Genomic DNA, 19,315 nt, shown 5'->3' on the forward strand with positions numbered 1-19,315 from the left:
TCCTACTCACAATTTTTATCTCCCAGTGCTTAAGTCACACCAAACTGACTCGACACTGCACTGTCCAGCGATGTCAACTGGCTGCACTTCCTTGGATTTTGTGTTTCTTAACTAATAGCATAACCCCTCCTCCCTTCCTATCATGTCTATCCTTCTTGTACACATTGTACTCCCTAAATTCCAGTTCTGCATTCCTTATATCTGTGTGACACCATGTCTCTGATATCCCAACAATATCTGCCTTTGATGTTTTGAGCAATACCTCAAATTCATTAAATTTATTTACCAACCTCCTAGCATTGGTGTACACGCAAGTATACATGCACCTGTTCCTGTTCTTAGCTACCCTAACACAACCCATGTGTTTACTTGTATCGCAATAACCCCCAGCAGTCTCTGAAATACCCTGCATCTTGTTTTCCAGTCTGCTGCTCATTCCAATAGAAGCAGTGCAAGAATCACTTTCACCTCTGCCCAGCGGCTACTGTTAATCTATTAGTCCAGTGAATCCTCCCAAAGCTAGCAGTTTTCCGACCCACCTAACACTGCCTCGCTAGCATCAGCAAATATTCTCGCACCCTTTCTATTTAAGCGTATCCCATCCCTGTAGATGTGAGTAACGTTAAGAAAATATTACACTACTACACCAACAGTATTTGGCCTAACTTCTAAGTAAAATAAAAACAAAAAAAAAATATATATAATTTTTTTTACCTCATAGCCAAATGTTATAGCCATAATAGTAATAAGAAAACCAAAGAAGGCCTCCAATTTCCTAAGACCATATCTGTCCAAGAGCAAGAATGTAAAGGTATCAGCTACTGTAATCAGTACTCCTCCATATAAAGGAATTCTGCAATTAAGATAAAATGTGAAAAAACTAACATAACAACAGTTTAAGAAAATCACAACACCGAACAAAATTTTTAACATTTAAGTCTTTACAAGGCATAATTTTAACAGAATACAATGTTTTAATAATAAAACAATAATGCATGACAACAAATCGGGAAAAAAAAAAAAAAAAAAAAATTGTTAATACACACACACACACACACACACACACACACACACACACACACTGAAACAGTGTAGGAGAAATCTGATATTATTGAATTTACAGTACAGATGAGAAGTTAAAGAGATGAGGTAACACTACCATAAAGAACAAGCAGGAAAGGGAGTGAGGTAAAATAATATAAAATAAAATGAGATAAGATAAGATAACACATTGCCGTATTACTCACAATTTAGTGTCTTTGTGAGAGGTCATCTACCAAAATTATGAGAAAGATGCTAGCAACATGTAGGTCTCTGTTTCCAACATGGTCTTTATGCTCGCAAACACGGTAAGTTCCCCTCTTGCTCATTCCTACAGTCCATTTTTTCATCATTACTTCAATTTTTCTGTTCTTTTCTTGCCTCTGTAAGGTCATCCATAGTATGCTGCATGAATAATCATTGACATACCTTATTTGGCCTGATTTTTTCCCTGCTAAATTCAAACCTATTTCACAGCAAGTTTTCACGAGCATACAGACCATGTCAGAAATAGAGGCCTACATACTGCACTCTTTCTCATAATTTCGGCTGATGACCTCTGACGAAGACACTGAAATTACGAGTAATACGCAAATGTGTTATCTCATTAAAAAGAGATGAGGTATTGTTACATCATCTCTTTTTAACTTCTCGTATGTACCATAAATTCAATAATATCAGCTTTCTCCTACTCTCACAGGGTCCCTGGTCCATAATACCTAACATTTCACTTTTTCTTTTTCTCTCCAATACTTATATATATATATATAATAAATAATGAACAAGTACTAGAAATGATGGGGGGAAAAAATATCAGTTTGGTAAAGCAGTAGCATTAGCACTAGTAGAGGCATATGATGCAAGAAAGCAAGCTTATGCAGCATCAGCCAAAAGAAAAAAAAAAAAAAAAACCTTCCACTTCACCGTTCATTCAAAATACCTGTTCAGCTGAGCCTTAAATTTATTTAGGCTATCAACTTCCACAACAAGGAATGGAAGTCTGTTCCACTAACCAACTACCCGCTGGCTAAAGGCAAATTTCTGCACATCTATCCTACATCTGTCTTTCCTCAATTTGAATTTATACCCTCTCAGGTGATTATTCTGAGCAAGAGGCATTATCCCATCAGCATTGAGGATGCACAAACCATTCAAGGCTTTGTACACCTCTATCAGATCACCTCGCCGGTGCCTAGTCTCCAGACACTGTAATTTACAAAACGTAAGCCTTTCTTCGTAAGAGCAACCCTTCGTTCCGTTCACTAACCTTGTTGCCCTTCTCTGTACTCGTTCCAGCAGCTCTACATCCTTCTTGAAATGAGGCCTCCAGATCTGTATACAGTACTCAAGGTGCGGCCTGACCATTGCCTTATACAAGGGAATAATCACCTCCCTATCCCTGCTAGAAAAATTCTTGTATATCATTGATAAGACACCATGAGCTACTCTTGCAGCCCGTCTGCACTGCTCAGAGAACTTCATATCTGCCTGCACAATTACCCCCAGGTCCTTTTCATTCTCTACCACTGTCAGTGTAGTACCATACAGTTGATACGTTGCTCTGGGGTTGCTGTTTCCCATATGTTGTACTTTATATTTGTCAATGTTAAACTTCATTTGCCACCTCTCAGCCCATCTGCTCAACCTTTCCAGATCCTGTTGCAGCAGCACAGTGTCAGTAGCGTCCTTAAAAACCCTGCCTACTTTTGTATTGTCTGCAAACTTGGACATTAAGCTTTATATACCATCATCAATATTATTTATAAATACAGAAAACAACAATGGACCCAACACTGAACCCTGAGGAACTTCACTAATAACATTAGTCCACGATGAGCAGTGTCCATTAATTACCACTCTGTCTTCTGCTACTCAACCATCCCTTTATCCATAGCAACAATTTGCCACCAATGCCACACTGCTCCAATTTGTGCAGCAGTCTTCCATGTGCAACAGTATCAAAAGCCTTTCTAAGATCCAAATATATAATATCAAAGTTATTCCCTGCATCCAATTCTTTTGTGACTACATCATAGTATCCAATCAAATTGGTCAGGCAAGACTTCCCCTTAACAAAACCATGCTGTGTCTGAGCTATAACTGAAGTCTTGTCTAAATGATCCTGCAGTGCTTCTTTAACCAGTGCCTCCATTAATTTTCCTGGAACAAAAGTTAAACTCACAGGTCTATAATTACTTGTGTCAACCTTTGATCCTCCTTTGTGAATTGGGGTTACATTTGCACATCTCCAGTCTGTGGGTACCTCCCCTGAGTCCAAGGAAGCTCTCATAATTATGGCTAACGGATTGCTTACTTCCTTTGCTGCCTCCTTTAATATAACTGGATAGATCCCATCCACCCCTGGTGCCTTTCTTGTATTTATCTTCAACAATTTCTCCTCCACTTTACTCTCAATTATTACAAGATCATCTGGCTCACTGCCATTGTTTACTTCATCTATGGCATTCTCCTTCCTGAATAACTCATCATGTGTGAATGTAGATGCAAAATATTCATTTAGTTTGTTAACTACCTGAGCAGGATCATGAACAGTTGAACTATCGATATCAAGTGGACCAATCTGATTCATCCCCTTCCTTCTAGAGTTTACATAAGTTAAGAACTCCTTGCTGTTTTTCTTTGCATCCCTTGCCAAAGATTTCTCATAATCTGCCTTCGCCTGCCTAACCTCCTTTGTAACTTGGTTACAGATCAACTTGTATCTATCATAGGCTTCTGTGTCACGTGTTAATTTGTATGTATCCCATGCATTTCTCTTCTCTGCCATATGTCTCATTAGTTCATCTGACATCCACTTAGGCCTAAACCTTGACAATATTTCTTAGTTGGTATGTAAAGCCTAGTAGCATCCATGATAATTTCTTTGAATGCTTCCCATTTTGAGTTTGCTGTTGGTAACATCATCAGTTGGTCCCACTGTATAGAATTTAAATACCGTCTCAGACCATCGTAGTTGCCTTTACGAAAGCAATAACCCTTCCCTTTACCCATGATGGTAGTTACCTCCTTGAGTAAATCCCACTTCAGCACACTGTGATCACTGCCACCTAGTGGTTCCTGTATCTGCAGATTCTTAATGCAGATTCTACTCGCATTAAAAAGCCTTGCTAGTGTGTGAGTGACCAACCCACAAGTTCCAGTCTATATCTGGGAAATTAAAATCCCCCATTATAAGACTCTCTGATTTACTGGTCTACTCTATTTCCCTGTACATTTTCTTATTACACTCATCAGAGTCATTAGGCCTATAGCACACTCCTACTCTCAATTTTGATCTCCCAATGCTTATGTCACACCAAACTGACTCGACACTGCACTGTCCAGCGATGCCGACTGGCTTCACTTCCTTGGATTTTATGTGTTTCTTAACTAGTAGCATAACCCCTCCTCCCTTCCTATCATGTCTATCCTTCCTGTCTCTGATATCCCAACAATATCCGCTCCGCCTTTGTTGCTTTGAGCAATACCTCAAATTCATCAAATTTATTTACCAAACTTCTAGCATTGGTGTGCACACAAGTATACATGCATCTGTTCTTTTTCTTAGCTACCCTAACACAACCCATGCATTTACTTGTTCCCCAATGACTCCCAGCAGTCTCTGAAATATCCTGCATCTTATTTTCCAAGCTGCTGCTCATTCCAATAGAAGCAGTGCAAGAATCACTTTCACCTCTGCCAGTGGCTACTGTTAATCTATGTCCCTGTATACCCCAATCTAGCAGTTTTCCGACCACCTAACACTGCCTCGATAGCATCAGCAAACATTCTCGCACCCTTTCTATTTAAGTGTATCCCATCCCTGTAGAAGCAGTCTCTCCTGTTAACAAGTACAGACCAAGCTGAAAAAAATTCAACCCCTTGAGCCTTGCACAATCTTTCCAGGGACGAATTGATAGACGGAGCTCTCATCATATACTCCCTCCTATCGTGTCTGGGCAGAATTGCAGACACTTTCAAATTCAACCCTAATTCACGGCTTTTTTTCAACAGTGACCTATACTTGTTAAGTAATTCCGCCGGTTGGACGCTTTGTGCGTCAGACACCCGAGTAACGTGCATAAGCCAATGCCACTATGGCGAAACCTAGAGATACAATATATAATTAAAAGGTAAGCATAAAACAAAAGATAAAACAGAGCAAAAAGATGAAAGCAATATATGATTGCTCAATCTTATAGTTTGCTCTAAGTAATTAAAATAATGAGGCAAAAATGTATAACAGTACCGAGGCAAAATTATAAAGCAATGAGGTAAATTATAAAAAAAAAGGGTCAATTATGGGTATGTAGATACATTAAAAGGGACTTTGTCAAGGCTAACCCTCTCAATGTATGAGCCCATGCTACGTTAATTATGGGCTCATACATTGAGAGGGTTAGCCTTGACAAAGTCCCTTTTAATGTATCTACATACCCATAATTGACCCTTTTTTTTTATAATTTACCTCATTGCTTTATAATTTTGCCTCGGTACTGTTATCCATTTCTGCCTCATTATTTTAATTACCTAGAGCAAACTATAAGATTGAGCAATCATATATTGCTTTCATCTTTTTGCTCTATGTTTTATCTTTTGTTTTACGCTTACCTTTTAATTATATATTCTATCATGTATTATATATTGTATCTCTAGGTTTTGCCATAATGCCGGAGTTGGCTTATGCACGTTACTCAGGTGTTTGATGCACAAGGCGTCCACATATTGCACCGTATCTCACCCAATAACTGCTACTGCTTTACCAAACTGATATTTTTTTTTTCCATCATATCTAGTACTTATCTATATCTTATCTCAAATATGCCATCTAAGATTATGTAATGCATAATCTTAGATGGCATTAATCGGTACCGATCTCAATAAACGATCTATAACAACAAAATTCATAAACAATCCTTTGCCTAATACTAATATATATATATTTCTAAATTAATGTTACTCATTTCAATGCTATCAATCTGATAATCTCAAAGATTTAACAAGTGATGTTATAAGTGACTTGAAATGATGCAGTGCAAACACTAAATATATCATACTATCCATGCAAAATCTGTAGTACTTTCATAGAGCAATGGCAATCTTTAATTATAATTTTTCTAACTGAAAGTATACTGTTGGATTTCGGTCATACTTTACCAGATTATGAAAGAAGGAAAAAAAATACCACCATAACATATTCAGTCAGCGTGATGATATGACATACAACCTATTATTCTATGACATCTAAGCGTATAAAATGAAATTCCATTATTCTCATAGAGTGGCATATTTAAAGGGACAATAATGTTTCTCCTAAAATAAGTCACTCTGTGAAAGTACCTCTCCCTTACATAAAAAGATGGGTAGCTTGATTTGTACAATGGTGTTGGTCTGAGATAAATTTTATTTTCACAGTCCACATTAAATACGGACTGAAATATCCTGACAGATAATTTTTCAATCTTCCAAAAACATGATATCAGTAACAGGGAATAGGGATGTTCAATGAATTCACAGGACAGTTTCTGGAAGGTTGCCATAGTGTATTATATTGAGCTACTTGCAGTCATGGCTCAAATATGCACCATCAAGTAACAAAATGACACCATCAGTCAAATATCCAGGTCATTTGTTATTGCTGACTTTTAAGATCTGTACATGATTCTGCAAGTTAACTATATTATTTCTACATGTGAAATGCATAGCAGTCCCCCACATGTTAAAGAACAGCTTGAGCTGTTCTTTAACTTGTGGGGACTTTCAATACTTCCAAAAGGCTTGATTTTCTTCAGCCATGGTAACGACCAATGATTCAATTGCATATTGAGTCACATTCTCTCAGATTCAAAGTGTCTACACCACACCATATTCACAGTCACTATGCAATCCAATAAATCATTTCCTTCCTCTTAATTCACATTAGGTACTATTGATAACTCCATCTGCAATGGATCTGTTCATCTGTAGATATTCCTGTACAATCTTCATGATAAACAGAAACATTTTTAAATACTGCAATCTATTACATGATATATATGCAGATCCATGACATTGTTTTAATAATAAAGCAATAATGCATGACGACATATCAAAAAAAAAATTGTTAATATACTGCAATTTTTCCAACTCCCTCACTATCAACACTTAACACACTGCATTGCACTACCTTTAATGTGCTCATCATTGTTAATGCCATATCCCTTTTTTTTATGCATCACTCCCTATGTACACAGAAAAGCAAATACAATAAGTCCTCGTATAGCACGATAGTTGTGTTCCTAGAAACCCTTGTGCAATGCAAAATCGTGCAATATAAACAACAGGCCCTATGGGAAAAATAGGATTAGGTGCCGACCACCCAAGATTGAACACACATTTGTAACCAAAACATTACCAAACACAATCAATTATCGTAATAAAATACTTACATATTTTATTACGACTATTACGTAATAAAATATTGCTAATGCTTTTGCTTCTATCGTAAGCAAACTTGTTTTTTGTTTGATTTTCTATCCAAACAGATGACAGCTGTTCCATCTCTTCCAATTCTTTGTGTCTTAATCTAATGGATTTTAATTACACTTTGAGTTGTTCCTGCTATGAAAGTTTTTTTTCTCTGCATTCTTTGTAATTCTCAGCATTGCCTCATTTAGGCCTGTAGTACATGCAATATCATATGGTCTTTCATTTCGCTCAAAGTGTTTCATAATTTCATATATTTTTTCTCTATCAACAGAGGCGGACTGGCCATAAGCCTTACCTGAGAAACCACGGTGGGTCGGAGGCCGGTGTGATTTTGGTCATAAACGCTAGTATGAGGCCACTACAAATTTTCGTGGGTAAGAATTTTTGATCCACTTCGCCTCTGTTTATCAATATTGCTTTTCTTTTTCTCTCTGAATCTGTAGTGTCTTCACCAGGATGCTTCCTTTTCACACCTTTTAAGTATTTTACTCATTTTTAGGGAATAAAGCACAATTACAAAATGAGGAGGCACACTTGATACACGTAAACAAAGCTGTGAGCGTGTAGCAACTGAATAAACAACACCGTAAAGGCAGAGACAACTCTATTAACACCTCACTAGCTCACATTTTACCAAAGCATTTCTGGGGGTTACTACAATAAAACAATAAAAACAATTTCCAGTTGCGTTCCTGCTAGTGGAATCTGTTATAAACTGGTAGTAAACTCGATCTAATTGCATTTGCGATAATACCGATAGCTGGAATTTTACGTTATTATGGTGAAATGTGTTTCCCCTTCACTGATATAAAAAACAAATACATTTTCAGAATCTTCTCTTCATTCCTATCGTGTTGCTTTCAGTTGGGGTGATTCCGCGTTAGACTGCCATTTCTTGTAATCACAAAGGCGAATCGTGCATAAGCGAATTCGGTTCATGTTATATATGATATCATTCCCCTATTTATAAATCGTGTATGATCGAATTCATGTAGTGTAAACACGTGTCATACGAGGACTGACTGTACACCCTACTATTCGATAGTAAGAAGAAGGATTAAAAAAGTATAAGTACAAATCCATAAATGCATGCTACTACACAAAATGGTAGCACACAATTTAAATTTAGATGATTGGATCCTTGTTTATGAGACTTACTTATAGCAACTTTATTATCCTTTATTATAATAGGTCACAAAATTCAATGTTTTCAAAATTCTACTGTATTTTTTTTATGAAAATGCCAAGCACAAGAGGTATTACAACTTATAGTAGTAACATGTATGGGTTGAAGGTTGCAAAAATGAAAGAAGATACTTGTTGACATTAGACAAATTCCTGTAGATTATAATTTTCAGGAAATACATTTCAGGAAAAGTGAGGTTGTTCAGGAAAACAGAAGTTGAAGGAATAAATGAAGAAGACGAGTTGGACAGTAAAAGGATGTTGACTAGTTACAGCACATGATCGACTGCTTGGGAATAGAGTGGGAATTATTAAAACCAATTCAGAAGAACAGTGCCCATGGAAATTTCTACATAAAAGATATGTAGCAGAAACAAAGCATCTATGAAACAGAGAGAGAGAGAGAGAGAGAGAGAGATCGGTCATTAGTTAACCTAACTGCCCTCTTTCAAATAGAATCTAGAAGCCTGAAAGATGTTTTGGAGGCACCAGCACAGACGTTAGATCAATATTCCATGGTAGGGCAGATCTGAAATTTGTCCAGAGGAGCAGCTGTTTTAAAGAAAAGTAAAACTGAGAATGAAAGAGAAAACCCAGTATTTTAGGTGCAGAGGAAGCACTATTTCTGATGTGCTTATGCCCAGAGAGATTAGAAGTCAGAGTAACTCCTAATAAAGATATGTGATCTTGTCTAAAAAGCTGAGTATCATGAAAGATAAGCAGAGGAGCAGAATAATCCTTTTTTTGCAAGATATAAGACAGGACTAAGTTTTAGAAGGATTGAAATTAACTAGGTTTTCACTGGAAAATTACCTGTATCAACATTTAGGGGACTGATTTAAAGAAAGAACTGAAACTTGGAGAACACCAGCATTAGTGGGAACGTTAGAAGACAGAGCCATCTACCATCACTCAGTGAGGTGACAGAGAGAAAACTGGATACCAAAATACAAAAAACAATTAGCAAACTATAAGATGGAAGCTTATTTAGAAGACCTTTATGCCAAATATGATCAAGAGCCTTTGAAATGTAAAGAGCAACTGCTGGAGTTTTACCAAACTATTCCATCAAAATTGTCCTTAAAGGGATAACATAAGCCATTATATCACCAGTGGATTGATATACTGGTGATCATTGATCAGATGGAAAGTTTCTAGATAGTTCAGTTCAGGAGATGGCAATTAATAAATTTCTACAGTAATTTAGAAAGAGCAGAAGTGCAATGGGACAATAATTGATTAAGATCTTGCTGGATATGAGCAAATTTCCAAGCAGAAGGGAAAATGCAAAAAGGTGACACAGAACAGGAGTAAGCTCAGGAACACAGGTTTTGAAGAACTGTAAAAATAACATCAGGACGTGGTGCTTCCTTGGCATCAAGCCTGTTCAAAATTAGTAGGAAGCTAGCATCATCATCATCATCAGCCATTTTCAATCCACTGCAGGATGAAGGCCTCTCCAGCAACTTTCCAGTTCCTTCTGTTTTGTGCAATGGCCATCCATTTACTACCCACAAACTCATGAATTTCATCTGTCCATCTCCGTTGTTGTCTTCCAGATTTTCTCTTAGCTCCTCTTGGGTGCCATTCTGTTATTTTCTTAGTCCATATGACATCATGTCTTCGAGCTGTGTCCTGCCCAAGACCATTTTAGTTCTTTAGTTTTGATAAGAATGTCCTTTACTTGAGTTTGCTGCCTAATCCATGTGTTTCTCTTCTTATCTAACAGTCTGATTCCCAATATAATTCGTTCCATTCTTCGCTGTGTAGTTCTCAGCTTCTCTTCCATTCTTTTGGTGAGTGCCCAAGTTTCACTTCCATAAATCATGGTGGGGAGTATACATTGGTTCATAATTTTACAATACGTTTCAGACAAATTGGGATATTGCTCCTCAGTAGGTGACTATATTTCCTGAATGCTATACATCCAAAATTTATTCTTCTCTGACTTCCAGCCATTTATCATTATTACAGCTAATTACTTGTCCCAGATAAGTATATGACTCCTCCACCTTTTCGATTACTGCTCCTTCAATCATTATATTCCTTTCTGTGGCATACTTGTACATCATTACTTTTGTTTTAGCCATATTCATCTTTAGACCAAAATCCTTACTAACTCAGCATAACTAATTAAGATTTTCCTCTAATTCTTTGGGATCGTGGCTTATGACCACAATGTCATCTGAAAATCGTAAATGGTTTAGGTAATAGTAGTAGTTGTGGCATGTGATGAAAGAAAGCAAGCGTATGAGCTTATGCAGCATCAGCCAAAAAAAAAAAAAAAAAAATTACAAAACAATCCCCTCTAAATATTTGTCCAGTTCCTCCTTAAATTTATTTAACCTATCAACTTACACAACAACAGATGGAAGTTTGTTCCAGCAATTAACCACCCGCTGACTAAAGGCAAATTTCCACACATCCATTCTACACCTGTCTTTTCTCAATTTGAATTTATCTCCCCTTATGTTTGTAATCTGAACAAGTGGAAGAATCCCATCAGAATTCAGTTTGTAATCTGAATAAGTGGAAGAATCCCATCAGAATTCAGTGTGCTCAACCCATTCAAGCCTTATACACCTCAATCAGATCACCTTGCAGGTGCCTAGTCTCCAGCCACTGCAATTTGCAGAAGTTAAGCCTCTCTTGGTAAGAGGATCCCTTCATTCCCCTCACCAATCTTTTGCCCTTCTCTGTACATGCTCAAGCAAATCTACATCCTTCCTAAAATGAAGACCCCAGACCTGTAAACAGTACTCAAGGTGTGGCCTGGCCATTGCCTTATACAGAGGGACAATCAAATTCTAAAAAATCCCTGCTAACAAAATTCCTGTATATCATTGACAACACCCCATGACCTGCCCTGGCAGCCTCAGTATACTAAATTTTCTCCCCGCCAGTGTTTTCCTTGCTCTTCATTTGTCGTCTTCGGGTCATCATGACAAGTGTTTCTTGACTGATTTTTTCTTCTTTGGATTTCTTTTTACCTATAGGTTTCTTGGGCTTTATCACTTTCAGAAAGTTATAATATTCCTCATCGATATCTTGGTCCTGAACAGTCTGCAGAAGCTCAAACTTGTTCTTAAGTTCCAGTACATACTGCTTTTTCTCCTCTTCTGTTATCTCAAAGATTTTTGTATTATTTACTCGAGTCAGTATTTTTCTTTCTTTTCTTACATCTATATCAAGTGTGCATCTTACCATTCTGTGATCACTTCCAACATTTACCTTGTTCAGGACAGTAACATCATTCACAATATATCTTCTGTTAGTGAGGATGAAATCGATTTCATTAGTTGTTAATCCATTTGGGCTCTTCCACATCCACTTTCTGTCCACCCTTTTCTTGAAAAAAAGTGTTCATTACTGACAGTCCTTGAGATTCTGAAAATTCCACAAAAAAGTCTTTCACCTCTTTCACCAATTCCAAAATTTCCTATAATTCCCCTTTCTGCACTGTTTTGTCTTTTTCCAACCTAAGCATTGAAGTCCCCCATAGTGTAGTGGGTTTTCTGTTCATCTAGAAGACTCTCAATTTCGGTGTACATTTCTTCAACCTCTTCATCATCATGGCTCGATGTTGGTGCATAAATCATTATAACCTTTAGCTTATACCTCTTAGAAATCCTGAGTAGTAGTCTTGACACCCTTGGTGATGTACTTTTGAATTCCAAAATGTTGTTTTTTATATCTTTATGGACCAGAAAGCCAACTCCACCTTCACTCTTTTCACTGTTTCCATTGGTGTACAGCAAGATTTCCACTTGATAAACTTATAAGTGATTTATTTCTTCTTCTTGTTTCAGCCAAACCGATGATATTCCAATTCCTTTTCCAGCTCTAGTATCCTGTCTTCACCGATGAGCGATCTTACATTGTAACAGGCCAAGTTCAGTTTCCGTGCAGGGCAGACTGATTGTACCCAGAGATTCTTAGCATCCTCTGCTTCCAATCTGATCCTCTCGCTGTCATAAGAGGGGGACTGAGGGCTTATTTGTTTTGTTGTGCTGTCATGTGCTGGAGGGTTTGGTCTTTTCCTCTTCACGCTGACGAGGCATCTTGAAGAGAACCACTCTACACGTTCGTTGCCACCTAAGTGACATAACGGCATACCATTGAGGTGTGCATGAGTGGGTTTTAGGGAGGCAGGCCAACCAGACTTCTCCTAAATCTTCTGAAATAGAAAGATATTGTATCCATCAGTGTTTTAGACTGCGTGTCTGATAACGCATAGAATGCCTGTTCCCCTCTAAGCCCTAGGAAGCTAGCAGGTCAGCTTTATTTTTAGCTGAGGTGGCAAAACAACCATCAAGTTTGGACAGAGATGGACAAAAGTTGACGTCAATAGCTTTGGCAAGAGACTAGAATGTTCGACTACTGTGTGGACAAGAAGCAAGTTTTCTACTCTTAGCTTGTTCAAAATCTGGTTTGCACTGATTACTAACTATCTTACAATGGTTGTGAGCTTTGGTGTAGACAAAAAAATGAACCTGAAGCTTTGGTTTCAAGTCATTGATATGCAACATTCTTATCTTGAACAGTCTTAGCATATTTATTGAAAAACCACAGCTTTGATAAAGGACAAGGATCTTAAGGTGGAGTATGGAACAAAGGATTTCATCCCTAAAAGAATAATTTCACTTACACAATCTGAACAACATTCAACATCAAAAGATTTAAAATAGTAATCCAACAAAGGAAAAGAAGAATAGGAACCTTGCAGATCAGTGGTTTCCAAACTACTGAGATCTATGGACCCTTTCAAAAATAAAAAAAAGTTCATGGACCCCTTCAAATATCAAAAAAAGTTTGCAGACCCCTATATATAATGTGTGTGTGTGTGTGTGTGTGTGTGTGTGTGTGTCCACTCCCTGATTAACGTAAAGGTTGCATTCCGCAAAATGCTACACAAGTCTAATTTTACGTAAGTTGGAATTTCCCTAAATAAGCATTTAGGAAAATTCTGCATTCACAATTATGCCTGCTGAATTTGATAGGAGCAAAAAAGAAATGTTTGATGAACATGCAAATAGAATAATACAATTTTTTTATCTCATGCTTAGGAAAAATTACAAAAAAGTGTACAAATTTACAAAAATTTCACAATTATAAAATTACAAAAAGAGAGAGGAGACAGGCCTAACATCAACAAGTTTTAACTTTCGAGCATCGTTGCCAGAATTAACTCTCCAGTTGATAAGGCACGCTGCTGCGGAAGTTTAGGGCTGTGGAGATTAAGAAGGGGTTTCCCCCCAACACATCACAAAATTTCTCTGCAGCATCGGCACCGGCGACTTCACTGCATACTTTAACATTTTGGAAACTAGCGTGATGCTTAAACCTATTAAACCACCCATTGCTTGCCACGAACTTGGCTTGGGGTTTGCTGTACTTGTTATCTTCATAAATACTTCTTGCTTGAATGGGCATTAGATTCAGGGGCACTTGCTTCTGAATCTAATTTTCCACCCATATTATTAATAGCTTTCCCATCTTCGATACAGCACCTGAATGCTGTTTTGTGATCATTGTTGGGGTAGACTGGCCCCAGTGTCAAATAGATTGATCCTTTAACATGTTCTTTTATCTGCGCATTGTCCCTTAAAATAGTATTCACTGTTGAAGCAGCAAAATCTAATTCCATGCAATAGATGACAAACCATGTCCTGCTTCGTACTTCTTAATTAATCAACTTCATTTCTAAATCAACTTTGTTTCATTTCCTAGCATTGACAGCACTTGCACTTTCCGTTGGTCACTTTCCCTTCATCATTGTAATAAGTAAATAGGAATGAAAAGAAGATTCTAAAAATTTATTTACATTTTTTATATGACTGAAGATTTCAGTGAAGGGGGAATACATTTCACCATAATAACGTAAAAACCCACACAATTCCAGTTATCAGAATTATTGAAAATGCAATAAGATCGAGTTTACTATCTGTTTATAATTAGATACACTAACAGAAAAGCCCAATAAACCGTAAAATGCAAACTGTTTTTATTGTTTTATGGCAGTGACCTCCAGAAATGTGTTTTAGAAAAATATCACAAAGGCATTCAAAATTGATTCTTATATCGGAACATATGACAACAATGAAAGAGTAGTGCAATTTCCATTATAAAAGTGACCATTCAGAGAGATAAATAGCTTAGTTATATAGTGAAAATTAAATTCCAAGGTCTTGGAACAAATTACCAAAAAAAAAAAAAAAATGTGTTATTGAGTTCACATTATGATTTTCACGATACCTCTATTTATTGCTACAGGATGGAAAATATGTTTCCATAATTTTTTTTAAGTTTGCACCGGCCAGTAAAAACTTACGTAAAGTCAAATTTCCGTAAGTCGAATATTATGTAAATTGGGGAGTGACTGTGTGTGTGTGTAATCACTGTTTTGCAGACCCCCCGAAACTGGTCTACGGACCCACGTGGGGTCTACAGACACCAGTTTGGGAAATGCTGTTGTAGATGATCCCATTTTGCATTCTTGTAATGTCAAATAACATCAGATTGAGAGTTGAAAAAAGACCATTATCAAGTTGTGATTTGAGGTACCTAGAGGACTATTCACTTCGACTGTTTACTTGGAAGGATTGTTTCTGAGTAAAAGATGCATGGTTAAGATTGTTTGGTATTTTGGTAGTAAAATGAACAATCTGTGTGAACAATCATTAGTAATTGCAAAAGCTGCAGGATCTCAACCAGCTGGGTCCATGTGACTAGAAGACAGAAGCCAGCTGGAGTTGTAAACATTAAAATCACCAAGGAAAATTACCTAACAGTTAGGAAAGTTGGACTGGAGAAAGTAAAGTTTCAAAAAGAGGAAGTCTAGTGATTAGACTCCAACTCCACTACGTGATTAGTGGGGTTAGGAGAATGATAGAGGCAACATATGAATCTGACAGAATGGAATGGAGAGATTTTAAGCCAGAGAAGGTCGAAATGAGATTCCAAATTACTGTCTCAGACAGGGAATATCAGAGTGGGCATATGCACAAGTAACACCTCTGAAGTGAAAGGAGTGCAGAAAATATTTAGGGCAACTGAGGCATGCAGTGGTTGAACCAACCTATAATTGGGATTCTATCAGAAAAAGTATGTGGGGTTTCAAAGACTAAAAGTGGAAATGGACTCTCTTAAGAGAATTACCAAGACGTTTGGTCCAGTAGACTATCTAGTGGCCAACCTGTAAATAAAGTTTTAGAGCTGTACTCTCGAAATATAAGGAAGGTTGGACCTTGCCGTGATGCCCATTATTACCTCAAAAGACATCAATTATACTGCATGGGGGTTGCCGGAGCTTTGCTCTGGAGACTAAACATGGGTTCCACCACTTCAAGACTCCAATAAGCAAAGCGTTGGTATTGCATCAGTTCATGAGAGTCATCTACCACCTAGTAAATATATGACATTTCAGTCCTACCTACAGAATTTAGTAGAGATATACCAATGTGATTTAAAAAAATCCGCCTATATTGTTAATTTGTCTCTGATCTCATGTTGATTCCTATAATGTAATGCAGTTTTTTTTTTGACGTAAAGTTCACTATTAATATGGCACACTTACTTTTTATCAGAGAGAAGATAAAAGGCAATTGCAGTTCCAATAACTTCTTGCATGTCTGATCCAATGATTGCAATTTCTACCATTAGCCATAAGAGTAACCGGGGAACTCTCACAAACCTTCGTTGACATAATTCTGCTAAATGGAGACCAGTAACAACTCCAAGTCTTGCTGAAAGTCTCTGCATAACCAAACCTAATATTGTTGCCCACATTAGCACCCATAGTAGCTTGTAGCCTGCCACAGTACCAGACTGAAGATCAGATTCAATATTTCCAGGATCCAAATAAGCTATACTCATCAAAAATCCAGGTCCAGTGAAGGCCCACAATTTTCTGAAGCTGAATCTATACTGAAAAATATACTTAATATTAGTTATATTAAGTTATAATACTTAAAAGATTCTATACTGAATCTATACTTATAAAATTTAAAATAAGCTTTTGAATTTTATAAGAATTATGGTGCATAAAAATTCTTATAAAAAATTTTTAAAGTTTGTGCAACTTATAAAAAAACAAAAAGGCACAATAATGGATTTACATAAAAATAAACTCATTATCATAGTGTAATAAAAATTGTGGCACGTATAAAAAATTCAAGAGAATATGCCAGAGATCACGGTGAAATATTCTTGGACCATTTAACAAAACACTGTGTGGTGTCATACCACACAAGTAAACCAACAAATGTATTATTTTATAAAAATTTTATTGCAAAACTTGTGTATCACTAATTAAATTAATTTAAAATAAACATATTCCAAAACAGTAAAAACATTATAGTGCAAAAACAGGAATGAAATGGCAACTGTTACCTTTATAACTCAATATTTAGCATACCCTGAAAAGAAGGGAGATATTAATTAGGCTTATTCAGATTCAATGTGTTTTTCCAAAACAAACATGGCACAATTCATAACACGAGGCCAAGTTTTCCTACAGTTGTTTAAAATCTTTGATGTAATTTGCTGGAGAGCTATAAATCTTTGCCTTCAAGTCATCAGCATCCATGGATAATTAAGCATAGACAATTTTCTTCTTGAGTTTCCACAAAGAAATCTGGGAATGTCACATCTGGTGAATGTGGAGCCACAGTTATCATTGAACATTTTGTACAGTAATTAACCTCAGACTTTTAATGATCAGTGTGACAGTCTTCCATCATACTGGAAAACAACCACCTTCATTCTAATAACTTCTTGCATGTCTGATCCAATGATTGCAATTTCTACCATTAACCATAAGAGTAACTGGAAACTTTCACAAACCTTTGTTGACATAATTCTGCTAAATGGACACCAGTAACAACTCCAAGTCTTGCTGAAAGTCTCTGCATAACCAAATCTAATCATATCTTCCTTTTCAGTTGTTCCTCAACAGAAAAACCTAACGAAACATTCAGGTTTGGTGAGTACTTCATGTTTCCTTGACAAAGAGCACCTGTACACGTACGTGTGTGTGTGTGTGTGTGTGTGTGTGTAGTAGGGTTTACGGAAAAGTGGCCCCCTGCATTTTGCCCCCGGCACACTTCACCCCCGGAACATTTTGTCACCAGTAGATAATGAATAGACCTCTAAATTTAACTCTAAAGTCCAGCTACAGGACCAAAAGAAATAATCGGTCCATATTTATTAAACAGTTTAGACCTTCAAAAATCTAATTTTATGCCAATCCACATAATGGTTTCCTTGCTGCCAGAGGTATGGTGTTTGAAGACAGAAGTCTTGAGCGCTCATTGTTGAGACCACACGGTCTCAACACTACGGTTCTGACAGTGGGGAAGATGTCCCACCTGTTTTGCAAAATTGATATCGCCATGCTCAAGAATTATTAGAGAGTTGGAAAAGAAGCTTCCTATATCTAAAATAAAGGTAATCCCTGTTGATTTATAATACAATAGAATATAGGAATTATCGAGCACTTAATAGCTCTCAATCATCGAATCTATTGAACAGTTTTTAATGTATAATTCTCAGGACGAACTGCTCCCGGGTCACATGCTTATTTTTTCCACTAGTAACAATCTTCAGTTATTGGCGCATAGCCAGGAGTGGTTTTCTGATGGAACAAGAAGTATACTGCAATTTCTGCTAGAATCAAAAGAATAGTCCAAGATTTTCAAAATCGTAATGTGATTGATTACCTTAGAGGCATTGCATACAACTTCGAGTTTTAAATAATAATAATGTGCATTTATTCTATGATTGATTACCTTTACCTTTGACTGATTCATTCTATTAAAACAAAATAAATTAAAATTAATAAAAAATTAGGCGTATTATTTACATTTCTATAGCCTATTCATTATCTACTGGAGGCGAAATGTGGGAGACGAAATGCGGGGGCCAACTTTTCCGGATCCCTAGTAATAGTGGCATGTGATGCAAGAAAGCAAGCGAATGAGCTTATGCAGCATCAGCCAAAAAAAAAAATTCACACAACCATTCCCTCTAACTGTTTTTCCAGTTTCTCCTTAAATTTATTTAACATATCAACTTCCACAACGACATATAGAAGTTTGTTCCAGCAATTAACCGCCTGCTGGCTAAAGGTAAATTTCTGCACATCTATTCTACATCTGTCTTTTCTCAATTTGAATTTATGTCCCCTTAGGTTCATAATCTGAACAAGTGGAAGAATCCCATCAGAATTCAGCGTGCTCAACCCATTCAAGCCTTATACACCTCAATCAGATCACCTTGCAGGTGTCTAGTCTCCAACCACTGCAATTTGCAGAACTTAAGCCACTTCGTAAGAGGATCTCTTCATTCTCCTCACCAATCTTGTTGCCCTTCTCTGTACATGCACAAGCATATCTACATCCTTCCTAAAATGAAGACCCCAGACCTGTGGGCAGTACTCAAGGTGTGGCCTGACCATTGCCTTATACAGAGGGACAATCACCTCCTTTTCCCTGTTAGAAAATTCCTATATATCATTGACAAAACCACATGACCTGCCCTGGCAGCCTGTCTGCATTGCTCAGAAAACTTCATGTCTGACTGCACAATTACTCCCAGTTCTTTTTCATTTTCTATCACCTTA

General features: G+C 37.0%; 1 protein-coding gene across 2 annotated transcripts in view; it reads right to left on the minus strand.

Moving 5' to 3' along the window:
• LOC150079448 (natural resistance-associated macrophage protein 2-like) overlaps window positions 1-19,315 on the minus strand; it is a 162,984-nt gene that overhangs the window by 111,129 nt on the left and 32,540 nt on the right. For both annotated transcript variants that reach the window (XM_090383971.1, XM_090383970.1), the window contains 2 exons: window positions 16,271-16,620; window positions 715-853 (listed from right to left, as the gene is read on the minus strand). In XM_090383971.1, the coding sequence (XP_090240097.1) occupies window positions 715-853; window positions 16,271-16,620 (489 nt within the window). The remainder of the gene's footprint in view (window positions 1-714; window positions 854-16,270; window positions 16,621-19,315) is intronic.

Source organism: Mastigoproctus giganteus, chromosome 10, assembly GCF_048544385.1.
Source record: "Mastigoproctus giganteus isolate SK-2022 chromosome 10, ASM4854438v1, whole genome shotgun sequence".
NCBI lineage: Eukaryota > Metazoa > Arthropoda > Arachnida > Uropygi > Thelyphonidae > Mastigoproctus > Mastigoproctus giganteus.